Source organism: Sarcophilus harrisii, chromosome 2 (assembly GCF_902635505.1).
Source record: "Sarcophilus harrisii chromosome 2, mSarHar1.11, whole genome shotgun sequence".
In the NCBI taxonomy this organism is placed as follows: domain Eukaryota; kingdom Metazoa; phylum Chordata; class Mammalia; order Dasyuromorphia; family Dasyuridae; genus Sarcophilus; species Sarcophilus harrisii.
In genome coordinates this window covers 326276195-326300161 of record NC_045427.1, presented here as the reverse complement: position 1 = coordinate 326300161, position 23967 = coordinate 326276195, and the positions used below count along the sequence as shown (strand labels likewise).

At 38.4% G+C, this 23967-nt stretch overlaps 1 protein-coding gene across 1 annotated transcript in view; it reads right to left on the bottom strand.

Annotated features, from left to right (window-relative positions):
• Positions 1-23694, bottom strand: part of PLEKHH1 (pleckstrin homology, MyTH4 and FERM domain containing H1) — a 67661-nt gene extending 43967 nt beyond the window's left edge. The window contains exons 1-4 of the mRNA XM_031952782.1: positions 23405-23694; positions 15640-15803; positions 2039-2101; positions 1324-1473 (exon numbers count right to left, since the gene is read on the bottom strand). Coding sequence (XP_031808642.1) covers positions 1324-1473; positions 2039-2101; positions 15640-15765 — 339 coding nt within the window. The 5' untranslated portion in view covers positions 15766-15803; positions 23405-23694. The remainder of the gene's footprint in view (positions 1-1323; positions 1474-2038; positions 2102-15639; positions 15804-23404) is intronic.
• Between the last annotated feature and the right edge of the window lie 273 nt (positions 23695-23967).

The window sequence follows — 23967 nt, the reverse complement described above, 5'->3', positions numbered from 1 at the left end:
CCGATGGTTTTGTGATTAGAAGAGCCATCTATACCCAGAGAGAGGACTAGGAACTGAGTTTACAACATTTGTAACTTTTTGTTGTCTGCTTGCATTTTTTTTATCATTTTCTTTTCTGGTTTGATTTGATTTTTCTTGTACAGCAAGATAATTGTATAAATATATAAGCATATATTGAATTTAATATGTATTTCTACCATGTTTAACATATATTAGACTACTGCCATCTAGGGAAGGGGAGTGGGAGAAGAGGGGGAAAAACTAGAACACTATGTTTTACAAGGGCTAATGTTGCAAAATTATACATGCATATGTTTTGAAAAAGAAAAAGCTTTAATAAAAAGAAGAAATTGTTAGGTAGAAGGAGAACTAGGAGATAACAGTATCATGGAAGCCAGCAGAAAAGAAAGCTTTGAAAAGAGAGTAATTAAATATCCTTGACTCCAGAGAGTCAAAAAAGAAGAGCATGAAGAAAAAGCTCTTAAGATTTGGAACTTAAGAGATCACTGGTAACTTCAGAGAGCAGTTTCAGTTGAACAATGAAGTCAGAAACCAGAAAGTAGAGTTAAGAAAATGAGAGCAAGGAAGTGGAGGCACTGAGTGCAGACAGCCTTCTTAGATGGATCCAGTGAGGGCTTTTGAGAGTGGAGGAGACATGGGCATGTTTGTAGTCAGTAAGAAAGGAGCCATGGGGAGAGATGAACGATTGGTGAGGGAGTAAAGGAGATAGAGGGACAATCTTCAGGAGAAGATGGGATGGAAAGGGATCATTTGTATGATAGAAGGTTTGCCTCAGTAAGGAGAAGGAAGGGTTAAGTGGCTTGCCCAAAGTCACACAGCTAATGCAGAACTCAAATTCAAAGACTGAGTCCAGTTCCATTACTCTAGCTGACATCCTCCGGTGTAGGGTGCTATCATGCTGATACAAACAGGTGTGGTTCAAAGTTCTGGACAATCACCCTAGACTCTCCTCGATTCCCACCATATTATTAAGAGACTTGGCCCTGGGGGAAGCCTCTCCTCAAAGGTTCTTAACCTTTTTGTGTGGGGGACTACTTAGGCAATCTGGATCCTTCTCAGAATGATTTAAGCTGTCTAAAATACATGCATAGGATTACAAAGGAAGTCAATCATTTTGAAATAGTTATCATTTAAAAAAACTCACAAATTTATGGAACCCAGGTTAACCCCTGGTGACTTATCTTGCTTCTATTCATCAAGGCTCCTTGACAATCTTGCCCAGGAAAACAGCTGGGTTTCTTCCTGTCATGGAAACATTTTGTGCACAATTCTAGACTAAGGGTCCTTTGCAAGTCCTTTTACCTGCTTCTCCACCTGTGTCTGCAGCTGGCTGATTATCTCCTCTTTGCCTCGAATGGTCTCTAGTAGCTCCTGGTACTTTTGGTGAAACTTGCCTTCAGGCTCGATGCTCTTCACATTGACCAGTTTGATCTTCTCCTCCATTGTACATACCTTAAGAAAGGTGAGATAAAGAACATGGGAGACGGGAGATGAGGGAGGGACAAATGGAGTGGAATGGGATCTCAACTTACCAGGTACAAAGCCCCCATGTGGGGACCTATAGGTAGCTCTTGCCTAAGGTAATCAATTGATTAATTATCTATATCTATCTAGGCACTGAAGAAATCTGGTTAAACAGATATGCCCCTTGAAGAAGGTTACAGATGAAATAGAGATTATTTTAACTAACCATTTGAGTGGGGGGTAGTATGGGGAATGATGTGCCAGTGGCTATAGTATGTGGGTTTGTGGGGAGACTCTCCCTCTCTTACACCAGCCCCACAAAACCCTGCCCACAGAAGATATTCTCCAAGCATATATTTCTTTTTTCCAGGGCTAGTCACTCTTAGCCATGAGCCTTTGAGAGTCTGAGATTATCCTGTGCCTCTAAGGAGATTTCTTACTATCTCACATCTACCTGAATTCCTCAAGCAGCACCAGGGAAGGCCAGAGATCAAAGCCCTCCATTGCCACCCTACCCACCTTCATCCTCCCCTCATAACTTCCCAGCTCTTACCTGTGTTTCTGCATTTTCTGCTCTGTGCTCTGCTTCCAAGAGTCTTTGCTCCAGTTCCTGCATCTATATAATCAAAAGGAAAAGGATGGGGGTGGGTGATTACAAGGAACCTCTCAAATGTAGGAAGTGGCCCTGTGGGATGAGGTGCCATGGTGCAATGGAACACTGGGTTTGGAATAAAAAATAAAAAACCCCACCAAGGTTTGAACCCTGATTCCATTATTAACTCTGTGCGTTTGAGTAAGTTGTCTAACTTCTCTGATGTTGATATTAACTATCCCACAAGTCTATCTTAAGAAAGGTCTTTAATAAACCCTAAATATTTTATTCCTAACCCTGATTTCTGGGAAATATTGAAGGCAAAAGGAAAGAGGGAAAGCAGAGGATAAGATAGATGTAGTATCATGGAAACAATAAACATGAATTTGGAAAAACTTTGGAAGACATTGAAGGAGAGAAAAGACTGATGTGCTATGTATGGTCCATGGAGTCATAAAGAGTCAGACGTGACTGAATAACTGAACAAATATAACAACAAAAATCTTTATATAATTGAGCTATTTTTATTTTTCCATTAAGGTCTTTCTCCACTGAATAATAATAATAGTAATAATTCAGTCATATCTGACTCTTCATCATAGTCCATATTGTCCATGGGTTTTCTTTTTTCTTTCTTTCTTTCTTCTTTCCTTCCCTTTTTTTTTGCTGAGGTAATTGGGGTTAAGTGATTTACTCAGGGTTACACAGCTAGGACATGTTAAGTGTCTGATATCAGATTTGAATTCAGGTCCTCCTGACTTCAGGGCTGGTGCTTTAAACACTGTGCCAACTAGCTGCCCTGTTCATGGGTTTTCTTGACAAAGATAGTGGAGTAATTTCTATAAAGCAAACAGGTTAAATGACTTGCCCAAGGTCACATAACTACTAAGTGATTTGAACCCAAATCTTCTTGACTGCAAGCTCAGCACTCTATCCACTGAATCATCTAGCTGCCTTCCCCCTCCCTCCAAAAAGTTGTTGCTTAGAATAATAATACTAATATTACACAGGACTTACTACGTACCAGGCCCTATGCTGAGTGCTTTACAATTATTATTTCATTTTTATTTTCACAACTATGGGAGGAAGATGCTGTTACTATTTCTGTTTTACAGATGAGGAAATCTGAGGCAAGCTGAAGTTAAGTAAATTGCCTAGGATCACATAGCTAATCTGAGATAGGATTTGAACTCAGTTCCTGACTTAGCTGGAAATGACCTTGAGTTCTCAAAAGCTAAGTGCAAACTCTTGCAAGATGTACTGAGTTGAAATGGCTTTAGATGCAAACTTCCAACAACAGGCAATTCTGCCTTCGTCCGTGGTCTAGTTGAGCTAATACAGAAAGGCTTATCACCAAAGGTTTGGCCACCAAGTGATGAATATTCTTGGTTATGGTAGGGACATAGCCTATTGGGGTGTGGAAGGAAGGATTACATTCTTTATCATTTGATGCAAGGGAGGAAGAACCTACCCTGATAAAAGCAAAAATCCTTCAAGCTGTTCTTATTCATCTTTTGTTTTCAAAGGAGAACAATGGTTATCAAGGCTGATGTCTTGACTTTCTGTGAATTGGTTCTAAGTGAGGTAGAACTGTACAAAGTTGTCACTTTCTCTTTCAGAGAAAAGTCATTGGAGTCGAATGGAAGGACAAAAGTCAAGTTTATTGATGATGATGGGGATTCCTGGGATGCCGTGGATGACATCGGCATCTTGGATGTCTGACCAAGCTCCAAGTGCTCCACAGCACCTATGTCAGCTGCTTTCACGGCCTTGGGAACAAATTGTTCTCATCTGCCCACTCTACCAGAGAAGTCTTCATGGCTCCTAACCCATTGAGGCTGGAGCCCTCTCAGCTACCCTCAGCCTGGTTCAGCTCACCTGCAAGGCAGTTTTGCAGGGAATGGCTGCTGTGCATGCTACAGCTTCTTAGAGCCATAGGTGAGAGTACTGGATTTGTAAATAAGTTTTAAAGACTGAAGCATTTGTCCATTGGGCAACTCTGAGCTGTCTGGTTCAGTGCTCATGTCTCATTTCCTCAATCTTAGCCCCATCATCTCTGGAGATCTAACCTTTTCTATGGTGACTCAGCCAAGTGTGTTTCTTCCCCCTAACCTGGGCCCCTGGCTTTGAAATTTCCTAGGAATCAGTGAGCTGTTTAGTCATTCTGCAATTCCTAGTTCCTCTACCTTCTGACACCTTTCTACATAAATCTCATTTTCTTTTTGAGAATAGGGACAAAGGAGTTTATGCTGATAGCCTGGAATTGGACAAGTATTAAGATTCCTCTCTTCCTGAATGAGTTCCTCTTTTACTATGGTATAATGAGAAATTAAATATTTCCCTTTTAAAAAAAAGCTGTAGATAGGGTAAGAACCCTCAACAACCAGTAGGAAGGAAATACCCTGAGCTTCTGCCTGAAAATATTTTTTAAAATATATAATTTTATTAAATATTTTCCCAATTACATGAAAAAAAATTTAACACTGACTTTTTAAAAATTTGAATTTTTAATCTTCATTTTACCACTCCCTCCCATTGAGAAGGCAAGCAATTAAAAAAAAAACAATTCAACATATTAGCTATGAACATCTATATTTTTAAAAATTTGTCAAAACGCCCTCACCCATTCTGTGAGTTGGGGCTATTGTGCCTATCATTTGAAATAGCCCCATTTCTTTCTTCCTTTCTTCTTATTTTGGTTCTTTTCATAGTGTTACCCCAGTTTTAATAGCTCTTCAAAAAGAGAGAGGATATAGAATCTTGACACTTAAAGAATGTCCATGTAAGTATGGTCTGGAAAGAGTTAAATGCTTGGCTGGACAGAGACTCTGTGGGCAGAGATTAAAAGGACTGAGAACTTTTTTTTTTAAACTATATGAGACCAAGTTAACTTGTCAGCTACAAAGAATGTGAAGAAACATTTTGAGAGAACTTAAGTTTAATTCATTCTGCAGAGAAGACATTTGAAAGAAAAAATAATTCTGAGAGTCAAATACTAGTGTTTGTTAGAAGTCAGATTGTGTACTTTACAGTTAGAAAGGGGTGACATTTTCTCACAGCTCATATGTTGTTGAAATAGTTAAATAAGTCTTTGAATTATTTGTTACACTGTTAATAGTAACATTGATGTCTGTTTAATGCTATACAACTAGAATTTGATACTGAAAGAAGAATGAAGGTTTATGGGAAAAGAGGTTATCTTTGGTTTTTATTAACTATGGTCAGCATTCAGGGTTAATTAGTGAGAAATTTCTGTTAATTTATGAAGAAATATTTTTAAATTTAAATTTAATTTTAATTTATGAAGAAATATTTTAAAACTCTGATTGCCTTAGAACCTATTTTGAAAATTAATAAGAAAATAAGTCAATATCAAGTAGAGAGGGGTGAAAGTTGTCAACATGGCACAGCATAGTCACCCCACAAAAGTTATAAAAGAACTCAGGACTGTAGGAGCTGGAGAACTAGGGATAAGAAAACCAGAAAGATAAAATGACTCCTCCAATGTAAGGACCAGAACTGAGCTCTTTTGGTTTCAATCCTCCATTATTTCTACTTTGTCCTGTTGGATATTTCTCCTTTTTTTTTTTAACCCAAGAAACTGAGTTTATTCTGGGACTAATTCAGGAATCAGGATAAGCTCAAAGTATCTTTGTAGACTGAAATATATCCTTGAATCTATTGTGGAATAGAATACCATAAGAATCAAAAATGACATAGGACTGAGATCCTCAGTCCATTCCTGGTTCAAGTCCACACTGAAAAGACTGGGACAGATTTTAAAGTGGCCTTTGGAGAGATCTAGGGAGATTTTTTCTGGTTTTTGATTTCTGACCCAGAGTTCTTTTCATCACATCACATAGCTTCTTATGTATTAAAAACTGTTGGATGACTCAATCACAGTATCAATAAAATTTCTCTTCAGGCTCAATTCACTTGCTTCACATGATATTCTTAAAAGTTATATGCAGAATGAGAGTTGGCTAAAAGCTTGCAGTCATCTGCTATTTGCACTGGTACTAGAAACATGGTCACTTATTATAGCCAACTAATGTCCCATTTGCTATGATGAGACAAAAACAAGATAGAGATGGGACAGCTGGGTGGCTGGACCTAAGACTTGAGAACTCATTTTTCTGAGTTCAAATCCAGCTTCAGACACTTATTAGCTTTGTGACCCTGGGCATGTCACTTAATCCTGTTTCCTCAGTTTCCTCATCTATAAAAAGAACTGAAAAAAAGGAGATGGGAAGTTACTCTAGTATCTTTGCCAAGAAAACTCCACATGGGGTCACAAGGGTCCAAATATGATTGAAAAACAATTGAACAACAGCAGACACAAGTGAGTTTCTAAACCAAACTCTTTATAACCATTTTATAGCCTTAAAGCAAGGCATGGTCAACTATGTGTTCCTCTCCATCCTGCTTCATAGCTCAGCCAGTACGTATTTTCTCAGGGTTTTGAGGCTTAGACAACAGTTTTCTTGTCCTCTTGACAAGAGAATTTAGCCACTTATGTGGCTGACGATGGAACACACAGTACTGACTCCCACCACCTCCTGTCTGCCGCTCCTTTTTTCTCTGGCATCTGGTAAAGTTGTTATCCTATTCTGTTGAGATCTTGACCTTCAGGCAGTTGCTATGCAACTATCAGGAGATAACATTACAAGCTGATATTATGACTATGAGCATTTTTAAGATTAATAAAATAAAAAATAATCAGGAGAGGCCTTGAAGTTTCTGGCAAATTTCCCACAAGCTCCTGAGTTGAAGGGAATCTGTCTATCCCTAAAATCCTTATACTTTACTGTACCTCCAAGAACACTAGATAGCTACCTATGAGCAAGAATACTTTTGGTGCCTAATTAACTAAATTTGGTGGGAATGAATGATTCCTTTTATTGTAAAGGTAGAGAAACCAAGACACAGAGCAGGACAGAAAGCTGGTGGACACAGCTTAGTATTTTCTTTCCATTTAGATCCAGTGAAAAATTAGACATCAAGAGGAGGCCAACAGGTGGAATATGTCCTTGGTAATTTGGTCTGGCTACTGAATGTGGTAAGTTGAGACAAAGCACTATTTAGCATCATAGGATTTTAGGCTTGTAGAGATCTTTGAAATAAAACTGAGTTTAACCTCCTCATTTTACAGATATGGAAACAGACCTAGAAAAGCAAATGGACTTGACCAAGATCGTTCCACAAGTTAATGGTAGATCGGGACTAAAATATCAGGGTTTCTGATTTCCAACTCAAGGTTTTTTCTACCATATCATATTTTTTTCCCTATGTAATCTTAAGGCTTCAAAAGAAATTTTATTACCTTTTGCATCAAGTAATTTAATAATCAAATAATTTATTACTTTTTACATCAAGCATATATGAAGCCCTTAAGGAACAGGTGCAGGCCATCCCTGATCTGGTCTTTCTTACCCCTACATAAAGGTTCCTAGGGAAAGTGTCCTTAGTTGTCCTTTTAGCCCAGACTACTGTGGGTCAGGGGAATATTGGCCAAAGTGCTATTAAGGACAGCAGAGAGGGATCTGCTTTCATCTGCTGGGAACCTCACTTATGAATCAATAAGCAAGCTCCCAGCCCAACAGCTGGTTACGCTGACATGATGTGCCTTTGGCAGCAACCTGGCACTTAACTCCTGAGGCTTAATTCCAAAAAGAAAGCCTCAGCACTGTATCAGATGACACTGCAAAGTAATAGCCAATCATAGGAGGGCCATGAAAGCCCTTCTAAAAAGGTCAGAATGGTAGACTGAAGCTAGTTGAGGGGATCAGAACAATAAATGGTAGTGGGAACTGAATGAACCCCACTGACTTCATCTTGTAACTCAATTCTGAATCTAGTTCAGATCCCTTTCTATTCAGTTAAGGGTCTAGTCTAATTTCTGTCCAGTGGAAAAAAACTTTATTCAACTTTAGTTATTTTGAGAGGACTTTGTTGCATTATTTGAACTTAACCCTGTATGTTTGGGAAGCTGGCTTACCTCTACCTGTTGCTTAGAGAGTCTTAACTGAGGACTCAGATTATGCTGATCAGAAAACCAGTCAGAGCTAAAGATTAATGCAAGGAGTTTCATAAAAAGTATACATCTCAAGCAACCTATATGTCTTATCTGAAAACTGGCCCCATATTGGCCAATCAGTTATTATTTCTATTTTCCTTTCACTAAATACAGATATTTGGGGGAGAGTGAGACACTTCTTTTTCTGATTTTAGACTGTACCTGTTCGCTCTTCCTCTTTCAACTTGGAAAGTCCCTAACCTGCCCTCCAATTAGAAATCAGATTATCTAATTTTGTATCCTGGTGAATTGTTTTCTTTTAATGAACTGGACTTATATGGTTAATTGTTTTCAATACATAAAAATCTGTTTCCCCTTGTACTCAAGAGTCCAGCTGAGGAGGTCTGGTCTTGATTTGTTTTGCAATAGGCATGAATTGCTTAATAAATTGATATACTAAAAAGCTCAAACCTTCGTTTCCTCAGTCATTTCATCTTTCACTTGCCACACAAGACATCTGGATTCTATCTATGGCCCTGCCTGTAGGAAGTTTAGAAACCTGAAATAAATTCTAAGTTTCTCTCCATGTCTCAACTTTCCCATCTTTAAATGAGATTCACAATTTTTGCTATTCCCTCTCCCACAAGAGTGGTGAAAATGATAACATATGAATTTTACAGGTACAGATATTATCCTATCTGTACAAAGAGGGCAGCAACAACCTAGCAGTAATGACCATAAAACCCTAGTTGCTCCATAACTTTTTACTAATTCAACCATATTCTTTTGTCTTATCTCCCTTGTGGTCCAGAGCATACATTTGCAGGATAGCTGGCTGGAGTCAGAGATATAAGCTGGGGTTATGTGACAAAGCAAAACTGAATGGCTTGATTTTTCAATCTTGGTCTGTTTAGTTATCATCAACCAAGACAAACTGGCTATTGACTATAAGTGATTAGTTTTGTTTTTTTTTAAAGCTAAAAATCTAGCCTTAGACACTTAATACTTGCTAGCTGTATGACCCTTGGCAAGTCATTTAACTCCAATTGCCTCACCAAAAAAGTTTCAAAGAATCAATATTGTGAAAGTAATTGGCACATGGCCATTAAAGAAAGACTTAAATTTAAAATGGCTCAGATATAAAATGTCCTAATTTAGAAGATGTGTTTCTGTTCAGTTGTTTTTTATTTTTTATTACTCCATTCCCAGATTTAAAAAAAAAATTGTATGTAAATTCTAGTAGGGTGACAAATTTTAGAGCTAGACAGGGTTATCTAGTTCAACTCCCTCATTAGGAGATTCTTGAGAGAAGTGAGACATGGCCACATGGTATAAGTAGCAGATTTGGAATTCAAACTCAGGTCCTGATTGCAGCTCCAGTGTTCTCTTTAACTTATACATCACTGTTTTCTCTTCTAGAAATATGGTAATAGACTCCAGAATCACAACAAAGGAATCACAGAATTTCAAGGCTGGAAATTCTCAGAGTCCACCCAGTCTAATCAATGCACCCTAAAGAATCCCATTTACAACATGGCAACCAACAAGTGTCATTCAATTGCCAATATGGAAAAAAAACAATATTGCTGTGGGAGTTTATCACTGGATTTAGAATAAGGAGATCTTAGCTCAAAAATCTTTCTCTGTCTCTTGGCCAACTATGAGACTTTGGAAAAGTTATTTACCACTTTTTAAGCCTTTTTAAGATCCTCATTTGTGAAATGTGTATAACCTGCCTCATTGAGTTACTGTGATACTCAAGACAATATAGGTAAAACACTTTGTAAATATCAAACTATCATAATGTAAGCTTTAGTTACACTATATATAATATTCCATATTCATATGTATATATATGTACATATATGATCATTAATAGGCTGTGGAAAGTAAATACTGCAAACCTTGCTTTCCATTTAGAAAAACTGAGACAAATACAGAATTCAGGACTTTGAATAGACTATTGTCCTACCCCTCAGATATACAGACAAGGTAGTACTAGTGGCAAAGCTTACATTAGGCCTTCAGAAAGAACCAGAAAAATTGTCACTTTTGCTGAATAGAGCCATGAATCCAAATCAATGACATTTATTACCATTTCCCTTAGTTACCTTGTTTGTAAAATGAGCTGGGGAAATGGCAAATTACTACAGTATCTTTGCAAAGGAAACTCAAATGTGATCACCAAGACATGACTGAACAACAGCAACTATGGACATATTCTTTAAGATCCTGGAGGGAGGAGGGGTAGTCCTATCTGCCAGTATAGCTTGGTTTACAAAAGAAAAGGATTAAGGGTAGCAAGAAGCAATGGAATATAATTGAGAGAGTACTGTATTTGGAGGAGGAAGACTTGGATAAAATATATAATATCTCTGAGGTCTCAATTTCCTAAACTGTAAAAATGGATTGGTGGTAGACTAAATGGTCTCTAATATCCCTCTGGCTCTATGGAGATATTATGCACTAATTTAGGTGGCAGCAGAAAGGGAATCTAAAGCTACAGAGACTGAAAATCTTGGGAAGTTGAATAGTTCTCTTATACAAATCTACTTACAAAAAAATGCAACAATAGTAAGAATAACAATAATAAGTCAGGTTTTCCACTATAGGATTCCCTTTACTACCTCTCATATTAATGCTCTTAATCCTTTACTATCTCAACATTATTAAAACACACAAGTTGCCATTGGAAGAGGATATGTGATAGCCATCTTTTTTTTTTTTTACAATAATTATATCAACATAATATATATCACTGCCTTTACTATGATTATAGATTTAGAACCTGAAAGCACTTGGAACGTTATGCAGTCTAACCATCACATTTCATAAATGAGGAACTTGAGACCCAGAGAGGTGAACCCAAGATTGGAACCCAGGACCCGACCCCCAAATCCACTACCACTTTTACAATTGTACCCTTGTGCCTCTGTAAACAGGGTTTTGAGAACTGGAGCTGAGTTATCTGTTTCTGACCTTGGCCAGTTCCTTCAAAGTTTTCTGAGGTTCCTGGGAGGTATCAGATCACAGCTTGAGATGGTTTCATGGGAACCAATAAGCTTTTTTTTTTTTTAAACTCCAGCAGGTTTGTCAGCCAGAAAAACCATGGGGTGAATGATAGGGCCTTCTGTTACCATAGTAACACAATCCTTCCTCTTGTTTCCCCTTTCCCCTTAGCAGCTAGAGAATAGGAATGCTGTGTGTGTTTTTTTTGGGGGGGAGTTTGAAGGTTTAGGTGGAGCCTCTTTTAGAAATGGTCAAAAAGGATTTGTTGAGACAAAGAGTAAAAGTTTCAAAACAGATTTATATTGATAATGATTGATTAGTCTAGAAACGAAAAGCAGAGACTAATCCCTGAGGCTCAGAAGGAGGTCTAAATGTTTTCAAAGATCAATAGGGAACCTTACATTAACTCCCGAGACAATCTTTCCTTAATTAGGTATTAGTTTAGGCTGGGGTGGGTCTGAAACATTAAGTCTGAGGAGCTGGGCTAATGACACAGTATGAAACAGGACTGAAAAAAAAAAACCCTTTGGTGAACCCCAGGTGACTTTAATTTAGGTCCTAGTCTAAGTTTGGACACTTTCCCTCTCATGAGCTACCTTCCTCTTTCATTCTTTTTTTTTTTTTTAAATTTTCAAAAAAATTTATAGAATATCACACCTAGGGCAGCCATTTGTTTGTGTGACCATAAAATGTTGGGCTAGGATTTTTAAATTTGGAGATATCTGTAGTTCTCTTTTCTGGCTTCATTTAAAGCAGGGGTTCATTTATAATTATAATTAAAAAGAAAGATGTAGGGTTGTTGGGAGTTTTTTTCATCTCCATTCACAGACCCCCTGAAATTTATTTTAATCTCAGTTTAAGAACTTCTGATGTAGAACATAACAGCCAATGTCTGATCTAATAAGTACAAAGATATTTGCCGTTTCATAGAGAAAATTAGAAGTTAGTTCACTTCCCCCTTTGCCACAAAGATTTTGTTTGTTCTTTTATTCCTACTGTGATTTGTAAGTGAGAAGTAATTTTAATTCTGAAGACTTATATGCCCCCTTTGGCGAGCTTGAACAAAGCATTCATTTGCAATCTTATGTATTTGATTTTATACATTTTAAAACATTTCTGAGAAGGGGTTCACAGGCTTCACCAGACTACTAAAGGGTCTATTGGATTAAAAGATATTTAATTCCATCTGTCTTTATTTTTTTCCCTAGTGGCCTCTCCCTTCCCTATTAACTGACCTACTTTATTATTAGAACTCAATTATTAGACTTCTACTTTAGAAGCAGCCTTGAACATGGCAGAAAGGACGATAGAATCAAAGATTTAGAGCTGAGGGGACCTCATTGATTATGTTTGCTGCATAAGCCTGTGTTTGGAGGTCCTCAGCTAGTTAAATCTTAACCACCAATAGCCAATAAAAATCAGGAGAGAAAATGGGAGCAAGTCTGCATCTTCAAGAGACCATCGAAGCAAATGGTTGTTTAAGCCCTTTCTACGTGCCTAACATTGTAATAATCAGTCTGAGGAATTTATGCAGTAGACATGCTCTTTATATACTTATATTCTAGTTGACTCCTCATTACCTACAAACTCCTGATTGGGACTCAAGGCCTTCTATAATTTTTCTCCTCCCTGCCTTTCCAGCATTATTATATTAATCTCCTTCACATATTTATTCCATTTGTAACCCCCAATTTCAAAAGCTTTTCTTATAGAGGCTATAATTACTGTTACTATACCTTTAATACCTTTGGAATTTTAGGACTTCTCAGTTGGGCTAGCTGGCAGTTTTTGAGAAACTAAGAAAGGAGAGTTAGTGAGATTTTAAAAGGGAAACTATAGAGAAGCCACAATAAATAAAATTTTCATTCTTGAGTGAACTATTTTAACTTATTTTTATGGAGAAGTATAAACATAATTTTAAAGTGAATGAATGTGAAGAGCTGATTTGAGAGACAACCTTAGAGAAGTGAAGAGGCTGTTTTCCTGTCAAGACTGGAGAAAAGCTAGAGGAGGTAATAAGAAAGAAGATGGAACTTTTTGGATAGAAGGGAATCTTTCAGAAGATACTTTGTGGAGAGGAATATCTTGCATGAACTGAACTGGGTTTCCAGAAGAAGTTACAATGATGGCTATTGGTGATCCTGGCTGTGACCTATCTCATGGCTAAAATATTGTTGGGATAGAAATGAGATTAGATCTGTGATTTTACTGGTATAGGGAACTGTTAGATAAGAAAATGATATAGTTCAGCAACCTTTCTTCTTAAGGTTAAAATATTTAGTAATTATTTTTGTCTTTGTTTTATTACTGATTACATTGTTTTTTTTTTTAATTTAATAGCCTTTTATTTACAGGTTATATGTATGGGTAACTTTACAGCATTAACAATTGCCAAACCTCTTGTTCCAATTTTTCACCTCTTACCCCCCCACCCCCTCACCCAGATGGCAGGATGACCAGTAGATGTTAAATATATTAAAATATAAATTAGATACACAATAAGTATACATGACCAAACCGTTATTTTGCTGTACAAAAAGTGATTACATTGTTAATAAATTGTATATCCATTGATATTAAGTTAATTCTAAATGATTGGGAGTTTTGACAAACTAAAAAAATGTGAACAAATGCTTATGGGAAAAGTGATTTCTTCAGTTTATTAAATAAACAATATTATTACACAAATCATTTATTTTAATCATATATAAACAAGTAATTATAAATAAATACTAAACTGGGGTGAGGACTGCAAACTAATTAACGAGGAAATTTTAAACATACTCCCTGGAATATCCCAAACCTCAGATTGTTAGGCTTAAATATGGGAATGAGGCATAATGATGATCTAGAAATGTCACAGGCCCCAGCTACACTGGAAGATCTCCATTTCATGACTTTCCTTACTTAATCACCTCTTCCTGGAACCAATCTTTAGATTAACCTCTCTTCTCTTTATTCAAAGCCCAACTTAGATATCAATTTCCTCACAAAGTCTTCCCTGACTCTGCCCGGTAAGAGAGATCATTCCTTTCTCAAATTTGTCCTAGGATTTTGTTTGAATCCTTTATTTATCTTTATCTCACTCTCTTTTATCCCCAACCCCTGGAAGGTTTTGATTTGTTTTATTTTGATTTTTTATTTTTTGGTTGTGTATATGTGGGTGGAGGGTTCAGACCTGAAAAATATGTCTACTTATCGATTTTTAAATAGTAGCTAGCATTTATACAGTGCTGTTAAGTTTGCAAACACTTTTACATATGGGAAGGAAATGAAATAGCATCTATTATGTGCCAAGCATTGTGCTAAGTGCTTTTCTTCCCTGCAAACAAATATTATCTTATTTGATCTCATGTGATCTGATAATAACCCTTTGAGGTAGTTACTGTTATTATCCCCATTTTACAGTTGAGGAAACGAGGGGCAGTCAGAAGTTAAGTGACTTGCCCAGGGTCACAGAGCTTGTAAGTGTCTGAGAACAAATCATCTTAATTCCAGGCCCAGGACTTGATGTACTGTGTCACCAGCTGCCTCTACCATGTATGCTCTCTTGGGAGAATAGGGCAGACATTTGGAGGCAGGTACCTAGAATGACAGAAAATGGGTCTGAAGACTGTCTCCCCACTCCTTTCCATTCCATACTAGATGGAAAGCCACTCCTCCCCACACTGAGGAAGTAGGTTCCCCTTCACTGGGTACCTTTAACCACAGTCTGAAATTTCTTTACCATGAGTTGGAATTGATCCCTGCTGAGATAGATTCCTTCTGACTCAAATTCTTGGGAAGTCTGTGCCTACAACAAGGAGACAGTCAAGAGGAGAACTAGGGATGAAATGTATAAATAAGGCCAGATAAGGAAGAAGAATGGATAACAGAGAATTGCCTTGATGTTTCGTACTTTTTATTCATAATCCTTGTTTGTTTGTCTGCATAGTCAGAAAAAAAGTCTTATAAAATTTCTCTTTTCTAGCTGGGAACAGAAAGTACAGATAGACTATAATGACTATACCTGGAGATGCTGTCTGGAAGGGACATAACTTGGAGGATTCTAAGAGGCCAAATGAGGGGAAAATACTAGATATTTAGAAAATAATCATAGACATTATTACAAAGACAATAAAAAATACAAAATAATCACCAACTCCCATACTTGATTTTCTATCTTAATGAAACTTATATGTATATACATATGCATATATATAAATGTATGTATGCATTGAGGCAGCTGTATGTATGTATTGAAGATGTAAGAAAGTAATAGACTTTCTAACTGACTCAGAAGTCCAAAGAATACCAGATTTTGTTATGTTTATTGTTTGTTACTATAAAAAGAACATTTGATTCCATAAAGCAAAATTACACCTCAAAAAATAAATAAATTCCTCTCTTTCTCAACTTTTCCTCTCCAATCCCCTTCCAGTCTGTCCCCTCCATTGTGGGGACCTAAATTCATTTTTCACTCAGCTACAGGGACAGATACTCTCTAGCAAACAATCTGTTGTTTTGATTGGTCAAGTTGTGGCCCTCCATGACTTACCTTGTCAGCCAGTAGCTTCCGAATCTTGCTGGCCTGAAGACGGAACTGAAAGAGCTGGGTCTCCAAGGTAAGGCAGCGTTTCTGCCAGTTCACACACGTGCCACTCTCTACCTCAGTCTCCGACATGATGAATTATATACAATGGGAGGAGGTGCCAAGGAACCCTGGAAACCAGCACACAGAGAAGAAAGTGAGAGTATAGGCAACTTGGGAAACCTAGGAGAGACCTAGACAAAGAAAAGGCGTGGAGAGACTGGAGAAAAGGCTATCAGGCTTGTAAATTATTCTCAGCTCCAGTTCCTGTTATAATAACTCATTCACGACCTAAGAAATCACAACTCAGTCAGCAAGCATTTAGTAAGCACCTACTGTGTGCTAAGTGCTGGGGATAAAATTAAAAAAAAATCCTGGTCCCTACTCTCAAGAAGCTAACTCTAAGGGGGAAGACAACGTGCAAATAACTATAAGGCAGTGCATATGAAAAGTAATCTCAGAGGGAATGAACTGGAGTTAAGGGGGAAGAAAGAAAAGGGGAATAAGATGAAAGCCTCCTTCAGAAAAATTAAAATAGCTAAAGACTTGAATAATTCCAGAATTCTGATCAACACAGTGATTAATGAAGGATGCCTTTCAACAGAAAAGTAGTAGGCTATAGCTACTGAGTATATTTTGAGGCATAGTCAATGTTTTGATTTGTTTTACTTCAATTGATTAATTTGGTACGAGAGGGTTTATTTGTGGGAAGTGGGGTAGAAAGTCACTGGGAAGGAACTGTGGTATTTTTAAAAATCAGTAAAACTCAGGGAAAAAGAATTAAAACTTAAAATATGACTAAATTTTAGCCAGATGATAAGAGGGAGAGTCAGATGAAAGATGTAGCCTCTTTCCTCTATGAAAGATTCTTACTCATTCTCTGGGCTGTCAGTTGTCATCATCCTAGTTCCAAAAACAGATTCTGCTCTTCTTGTCTAGGCAAGGAAACAGGCCAAAGAGGTGCTCTTATGCATAGTCTGAAGAGAGTAGCACTGTTAACAAATCCATGAGCAGCTCCGAATCTATTAAAAGTTCGTATTTCTATAATGTTTTAAGATTCACAAAGCACTTTTTCTTATTTCTGTAATATATTCAAATTTCTCTTGGCCATAGGCAAGTTATAGCAATAACAACAACAATAATGATAGAGTTATATATATGCTAATTCATGTGATACAACAACCTTGGGAGATAGGTGTTTTTTTGTTGTTGTTGAGGCAATTGTCCAGGATCACACAGCTAGGAAGTGTTGAGTGTCTGAGGTCAGACTTGAAGTCAGGTTGTCCTGACTTCAGGGCTGGTGCTCTATCCACTGCACCACCTAGCTTCCCCAAGATAGGTACTTTTACCATTTCTATATTACTGTTGAGGAAATTTGAAGGTAAATGATTTGCTTGTGGTCATGACAATCTCTGAGACAGGATTTGAACTCACATCTTCCTGACTCCAAGTCAGGGGGTTCTATCCATCTCAGAAAAGACTGGGTTGAGGAGAGAAAATTGGGAAGAGAATCAGGGTACATGAGAGGAGCCTTAAGAAGTAAAGAGGGATGCAAGGGGGTTGGAGGATAAATGAGCACTGGAGGTTCTACCCATCACCTGGATTTAAGGATCTCTCTTCCTTTCATCAATATCCATGGCTTCGGGAAAACTAGCTCTCATGTGTCCTGTTGCTCAGGTGGTGATGTAATGGGTCAGTGAATTTCTAACCACAGATTTTGAACCAGGAAGTTACCTACTCCTACCAGGTGATAGATGGAGCCTATGACTTGAAATTTAGGGATGCGTGAATAAATATCTCCAAGAATAAATGACTTAGGTTTGTTGGGTTTTGTTTTGTTTTTCCTTTTGGACCTATGATATAGTATAAAGAACTGGTGTTGAAATTCCTTTTACTAATGCAGATCAGTATCAGTTTTGTGACTTTTCTTCTTAGTCTGGGAACTGAAAGGTGAATCTTTTGGCCCAGTGTCTTACAAAATCTTTTCTGATTTTCCTTCCTTGAGAGCTTCCTGGGACATGAAAGCTCAGCATCTCATAGATTCCTATGTGTCAGAGGAGATTTGAACCCAGTCTTCCCAAATAGAAAAAGGGGGTGGGAGTGGGGAGCTATCAGTCATCCTTTCACAATTGTTATTACAATTATTAAACTTCTGGCATCTGCCAACTGATCCTTTAGGCTCAAGACTCCCAGAGAATGCTAGAGGAATGGTCACAGCCTAGTAAAGCCACTTGCATCACCCTCAAACAATCTCAACATTGTGACTTCATAGCAATCTCTACCTTGAAGAACTGGGACTGACTAGGACCAACTGAGATGGGCAGGATGACAAGAGACACAAACAAAACATCACTTTCTCTGAACTGGAATCAGAGCATAGGAGACAAAAAAGAATCTCTCAGGGAATCTAGTCTAGCTATAAAACTTCATTGATTTTTTTTCTTCCCCTTTGGTTCACTTAGTTTTCATACAAACATAATCTCAGAGGTCACTTATTTCAAAACTCCAAACTTTTTTTTGAAGCCCAAAGAGTTGTAGTGACTTACCTGAAATTACACAGCTAGTGAGTGAGGAAATGGACATAAATTTCTGAATTCTTGACTTTTAACTCAATGTTGTTATTTTCCCAACTATAGCACACAGTGCTAAAAAATGACCTCTAAAAGTAGCAATCCCAAAGAAGGGTCATTTTTTTTGAGGGAGAGAGAGAGGGGAGATAAAGCTGGAGAGAGAGAGAGAGAGAGAGAGAGAAGAAAGAAGAGACAGACAGACAAACAGAAGGAGAGAGAGAAACAGAGACAGAAAGGGGAAGAGAGAAGGACACAGGAGAAGAGGAGGCAGAAGGAGTGAGAGGGAGAGAGAGAGACAAAGAGAAAGAGAGAGGGGGAGGGAGAAAGAGAGAGAGAAAGAGAGAGAGGGAAGGAGGGAGGAAGAAAAGGGGAGCGAGGTGGGGGGAGGAAGAGGAGAGAGAGATAAAGAGGGAGGACAGAAGAGAGAGCCTGAGTGTTTGGCCATCGTGAATCCCTGTATCACTTGTCAGTTTCACTTTCTAAATTTCAAGAGAATAATGAAGTCGACACAAAAACCATCAAAATATTTGGTATGTCTCTTGGGACCAAGTTCCCTAGCATGCTTTTTCTGATTAAGCAAGCTGCTTGGACATACACCCAGACATCATGGGGTGCTTCTCTCCACCCAATGTCTTCATGACATCTTTGTTCTGCCCCAGATCCGGTAGCCCAGTTAATACTTCTTCAGGTTAGAGGAACAGTAGAGACCTTTCCCGAGGGAGCCAAGGCTTGCTGAGGCATGTGGGGTGAATTAAAGGTTTTTTGAAACAGATTAGGAGTGAGTGAGCTGCCAGCCACTGAATCCCTGAGGCTCTTCCAACAGAAGCAGGTGGGATGGATGAATAACAGCTTTATGAAGCAAGGGGTCTAGGAACACACTGTAAAGTTTACTGTGCACTAACACCTTTCCATTGACATCAGGGCAGAGGCTTATTTGCAGGAATCAGTCGAAGAGCAATGCTTTTTAGTTTTATGATGTTATTAGCTCTACTAATATGTTTACACCTATAAAATGGAGAGAGGTTATGCTGAGAAATGCTTAAAGTCCTTTTTTCTCCAAATCTAGTCTAATCCACAAGCCGCCCCTGTGATGTAGGCAAAGCAGGCATTGTTATTTTCCAGATGAACTGACCAAGGCACAGAGAGACTAGGTGGTCTGCCGTTAAATCACACTGCTAGGCAGTGACAGAGCTGGGGTTTTTATATCAAGGTCTTTAGATGATCCTCACATTTTGATCTTTCCATTAAAGTACTTTCCTGCTCCAACAATGGAAAGCTATTTTGCAATATTTGAAGGCTAATGACTAGTGTGATTCCTTTATAATATATGCTACTAAAACCAAAAATATTGATTTCTTTTTTAAAAAATTAATATTGTATTTCCCCCCAATTACATGTAAAAACAATTTTAACATTCATCTTTGCAAATGCTGAGTTACTTGATATTTGTAAGTTTTTTCTATCAAGGGACTCAAAGCACCTTTTAGGCTCTTTCATTCTGGTATAAATCATCCCTATGATGCTAGTAAGGGACAAAACCAAGTTCTGGTTTTATAGCTGAAGAAAATGGAACATAGCAAAGAAAGCTGAGCTTGTGGCTGCAGGGCAGAGGAGAATCCAGTTTTTCTCAGTCCAATCTTTTCATGGTGATAATATATAGATAAAAGCCAGAGAGGATGAGGCCTCTTAGCACAATTCTAGGGGCTAATCCTGAATAGGGAGTGAGGGAAAAGGAGATTATCTCAAAAACCTGAGGTCCTTGGATCTATTTCAGGTAGGATAGTGAATAAACTTCAAATCAAGTTTACAAACTTTTGGGAATCCATATGCTATAAGTCTCCCTCCCCCTCCCCTCCCCCCCCACTCCCCATTAACAAGAAAACAGTGAATACTCCCTAAGAAAACCAGAAACAACTATAAGTAACTTCTGGCAATTATAAGTTCTTAAACTAGCTTCCAGAAACATAAACATTTCAATACTATCTACTTCAACCACCTTATTTTATAAGAAGGGAAACTAAGTCTCAGATAGGTGAGGTTACAAAGACATAAATCAGAGTCAGAATTTTAATCTAGTTCTTCTATCTCTAAATATTGGGTTCTTTCCATCCATCTCATCAATTTATGAACTCAGGCGACTTCCCCATTATGAACAGTTTTTAGGTTGAATTTCCCTCAAAAAATCTTCCATTATCACTGTCTGCTTATCCTCTGAATCCAAGAGCTACTTAGGTCTCTGTTTCTTAAATTATGACACCATTCAATCTGAGTATCAGTTTTCTTATCTATAAAATTAGGGGGCTGAACTAGATGAGTTCTGTGTCTAGGATCCCAGAAATTGAACCATTCACTTTATGAATTGAATAGTGATTGTGCTAGGATTTGAATCCCAGGCATCCTTGCTTCCAAGTCTGTGCACATGGAATAAAAAACAAGTGATGGATAAAAAAAATGATTTAAACACACTGCAAATTAGTTAGGGTTTTCCACCTGGTTAAATGCTGAGAGGAGAAAGAGTGAATAAAACGGCCATAACTAGATAAATTGGAAAGGACTTCTGGGGGAACTTGGAACTATGTTGACACTGAACCTAAATTCAACAGTGGATAGAATGATGCATTTACAGCCTCAGTTTCTTCATCTGTAGAAAAGGAAAGCCTTGAACTATATGGCTTCTAAGGTTCTTTCCAGCTAAGTGATTCAGTGGACAAAGCATGGGAAAATATGGGTTCAAATCCTGTCTCAGACACTAACTGTGTGATCTTGATCAAGGCCTTAACTCTCTCCTCTCTTTCTCCATCCTAGATGGCTTAAAAATTCCCTTCCAGTTCTAAATCTATGATTGTATGATCAATTAGTGGACGCAGATAATGCCCTCCCAGCTGAGCAGCAACCAACGAAAAGGACCAGTAATCCTATGAACAGTTTAAAACTGATTCTGACTTCAGCCACTTTGTAGCTATGTGATCCTAGATAAGTCACTTCAGTTGTTTGCTTCAATTTCCTCATTTGTAAAATGGGGATAATAATAGTACCCACTTCCCGGGCGTTGTGAGGATCAAATGAGATTATAGTTGTAAATTGCTTAACACAGTGCCTGATACATAGTAAATGTTATATAATGTTATCTATTTATTTTTGTTATTCTCTCCTGGTCTCAAGAAGCTGATTGATAATTTACCATAAAAACAAACACATAGTAGCAGAGTCCACAAGATAAACAGAGGTAAGAGAAATATGTTCTTAGGGGAAATGCTATAAGATTTCAGTGTGGAAGGTAGGCGTCCTGTTTGTACAAAGGAATTAAGGCTGTGTCTGACATTGATGATTTTTGGAGGGGGAAGAAGGAGGATTAAAATCTCTGCCACAATCACAGGGTAGTGGATATTGAGTTAGAATATAAAATAATATAATATATAATAATAATAATATTATATTATATATGTCATATATATAATATAATAGAATATAAAATAAAATAATAGCTAGCATTTACATAGCATTTTCAGGTTAGCAAGGCACTTTATAGATACTAACTCATTTGATGCTCACAAAGCCATTACTTCTGTAAGTGCTAATATCTCCATTTAACAGAAAAGGACACTGAGGCAGGGAAAGGTTAATCGGCTTATTTTGGGTCGCACAAAATGCTTCTGACAGATTTTGAGCTCAGGTTCTTACTGACTTCGTCTCTCTGCTTAATATATTGTACAATTTAGTAGCTAAGGGAAAAGGAACTTGAGTCTACCTAGTCCGTCCAATGTTACAATTTTTTTAAGTAGATGAGGAAATTTAGGCTTAAAGAATTTAATTTGTCCCAAATCACACAGAGAATGACAGGCAGAGACTGAATTTAAACTCAAAACCTTTCATTCCAAATCCAGCAGCATGCTTACATAGGACTATTCTTCCTCATCCAGAAGAAAATCGGGCAACAGGTGCTCATCTTAATTTTAGTGCCTTCCCTGTTATTTTCTGCTTATCCTATAGTTTGCTTTGTATATATTTGTCTGAGTGTTGTCTGCCCCATTGGATTGCAAGCTCCTTGAGGACAAGAGCCAGCACTTAACTCAGTGCTTGATACATAGCAGACATTTGATCATTATTTATTAATTAATTGGTAATTTTTTTTAACAATATTTTAACTGGGTCAGAATTCTCACTGAGAAAACAGAACCAAATTGTCCACCAAAGCAGACATCCCTCTAACTCTCCCACTGGAGAGGTCACCAGAAGGTCTCCAAACAAGACTAGAAGAGCAGGTTAGAAACATGAATCTATCCTGCATACGGTTTTACGCTGAAATTTTGAAGGACCGTGACAGATTCAACTGCTAGAAGCTGCCTTTAATTCTCTAATGAAACCCATTTGCAGGGTATGTGAGAATTCTATGCCCACCTAAAAATCGAAGTAACTGGAGAGGCGAAGTGGGGAGGGGTCCATTCCGCTGGAGCTCTAGTCCCCGAAATGGTCCCTTACTACTCTTTACTGAATCTAAAAAGAATCGAAGCTCAATCTCCCCACCTATCAGGTTCCAGAATCACCCTATTGTCCAAACTGTTTTTTTTTTTGTTTGTTTTGTTTTTTAATATGCTTTGCTAACAAATTACCTCTTGATTGGTTCTGGATTTCTTGGGAGAAACACAGAAGTAACAGGTTTACAATCTAGGATGGTGGGTTGGGCTTGGGGTTGTGGTGAGTTGGGGTTGGAGTTGAGGTGGGGAAGTGGGAGGATGGTAACTGGGAGAGAGTGCATGAGTGGGATTAGGGGAAAGGTAAACGGGCTGGAGAGAAAGAAAACAAGTGCTAAATTGTAGAAGTCTGCATCTCCAAAGCGCTCTTTCCTCCGAGAAGCTGGACAGAGTGAATTCCAAAGTCAAGTTTCTTCCTCGAATGACTTGAACATGCACTTTCCTCCTATCCCAAACCATTAAAAAAAAATCTATTCACTTTAGGAAGCCCCAGTGAAGCTCCTACAGATACTCCCAAAGAGGGGAGGAGCCAGATTCCAGGTGGAAGACACCTGCTGGGCTATCTTATCACCTGCGTCGCTAAAGCGGCGCCCATCCCTCCCGCTTATCGTCCGCTAGCGCACTGTGCCCACCCTCGGCTCTCTCTCTTGCCCCCTCGAAATGAAGAAGAAGGTGGATGGGCGAGCTTACCCGCTCTCCAGCTTCAGGAAGTTTACCGGCTTAAGAGAGGCACAAAGAGCAGAAAATCAACCTTGGAGCCAGGCTGCCGCTGACCTTGTGCCGGGATCGTAGCGCTCCTGCACGCACCTTTCCCTACTTCTGCTTTTTTCTCCAGCCAGGGATGGGGTGGGGACCCCCAAGTGGGAATGAAGTGGCGGGGAGAGTGTTACCCCGGGAACTAAATTCACAATGGCAAAAAGTGTCTTTTTTTTCCCTCCATTCAACACTTTCCCATTCTGTCTCCTCCCCCTTCTCTTGCTCCTTCTCCCTTCTTCTCCCCCCTCCCATTCCTTAAAGGGAGAGCTCTTGGCCAGCCCTCTCAAAGAAGCACAGGAAGTGATCTCAGCAAACACCAGCCTTTTAACTCTTTGTACCACTAGGCATGTGGGGGACGGAGATGGGGGACTAGGTAGGAAGCACAACAAAGGATAACGGGAGAGTGGGTGGATGGCTCCCTGGTTGGAACTCAGGTACTCTTGATAAGCCATATAGCCCAAACCTTATAGAATTCCGAGGAGATTCAGGAATTCTTA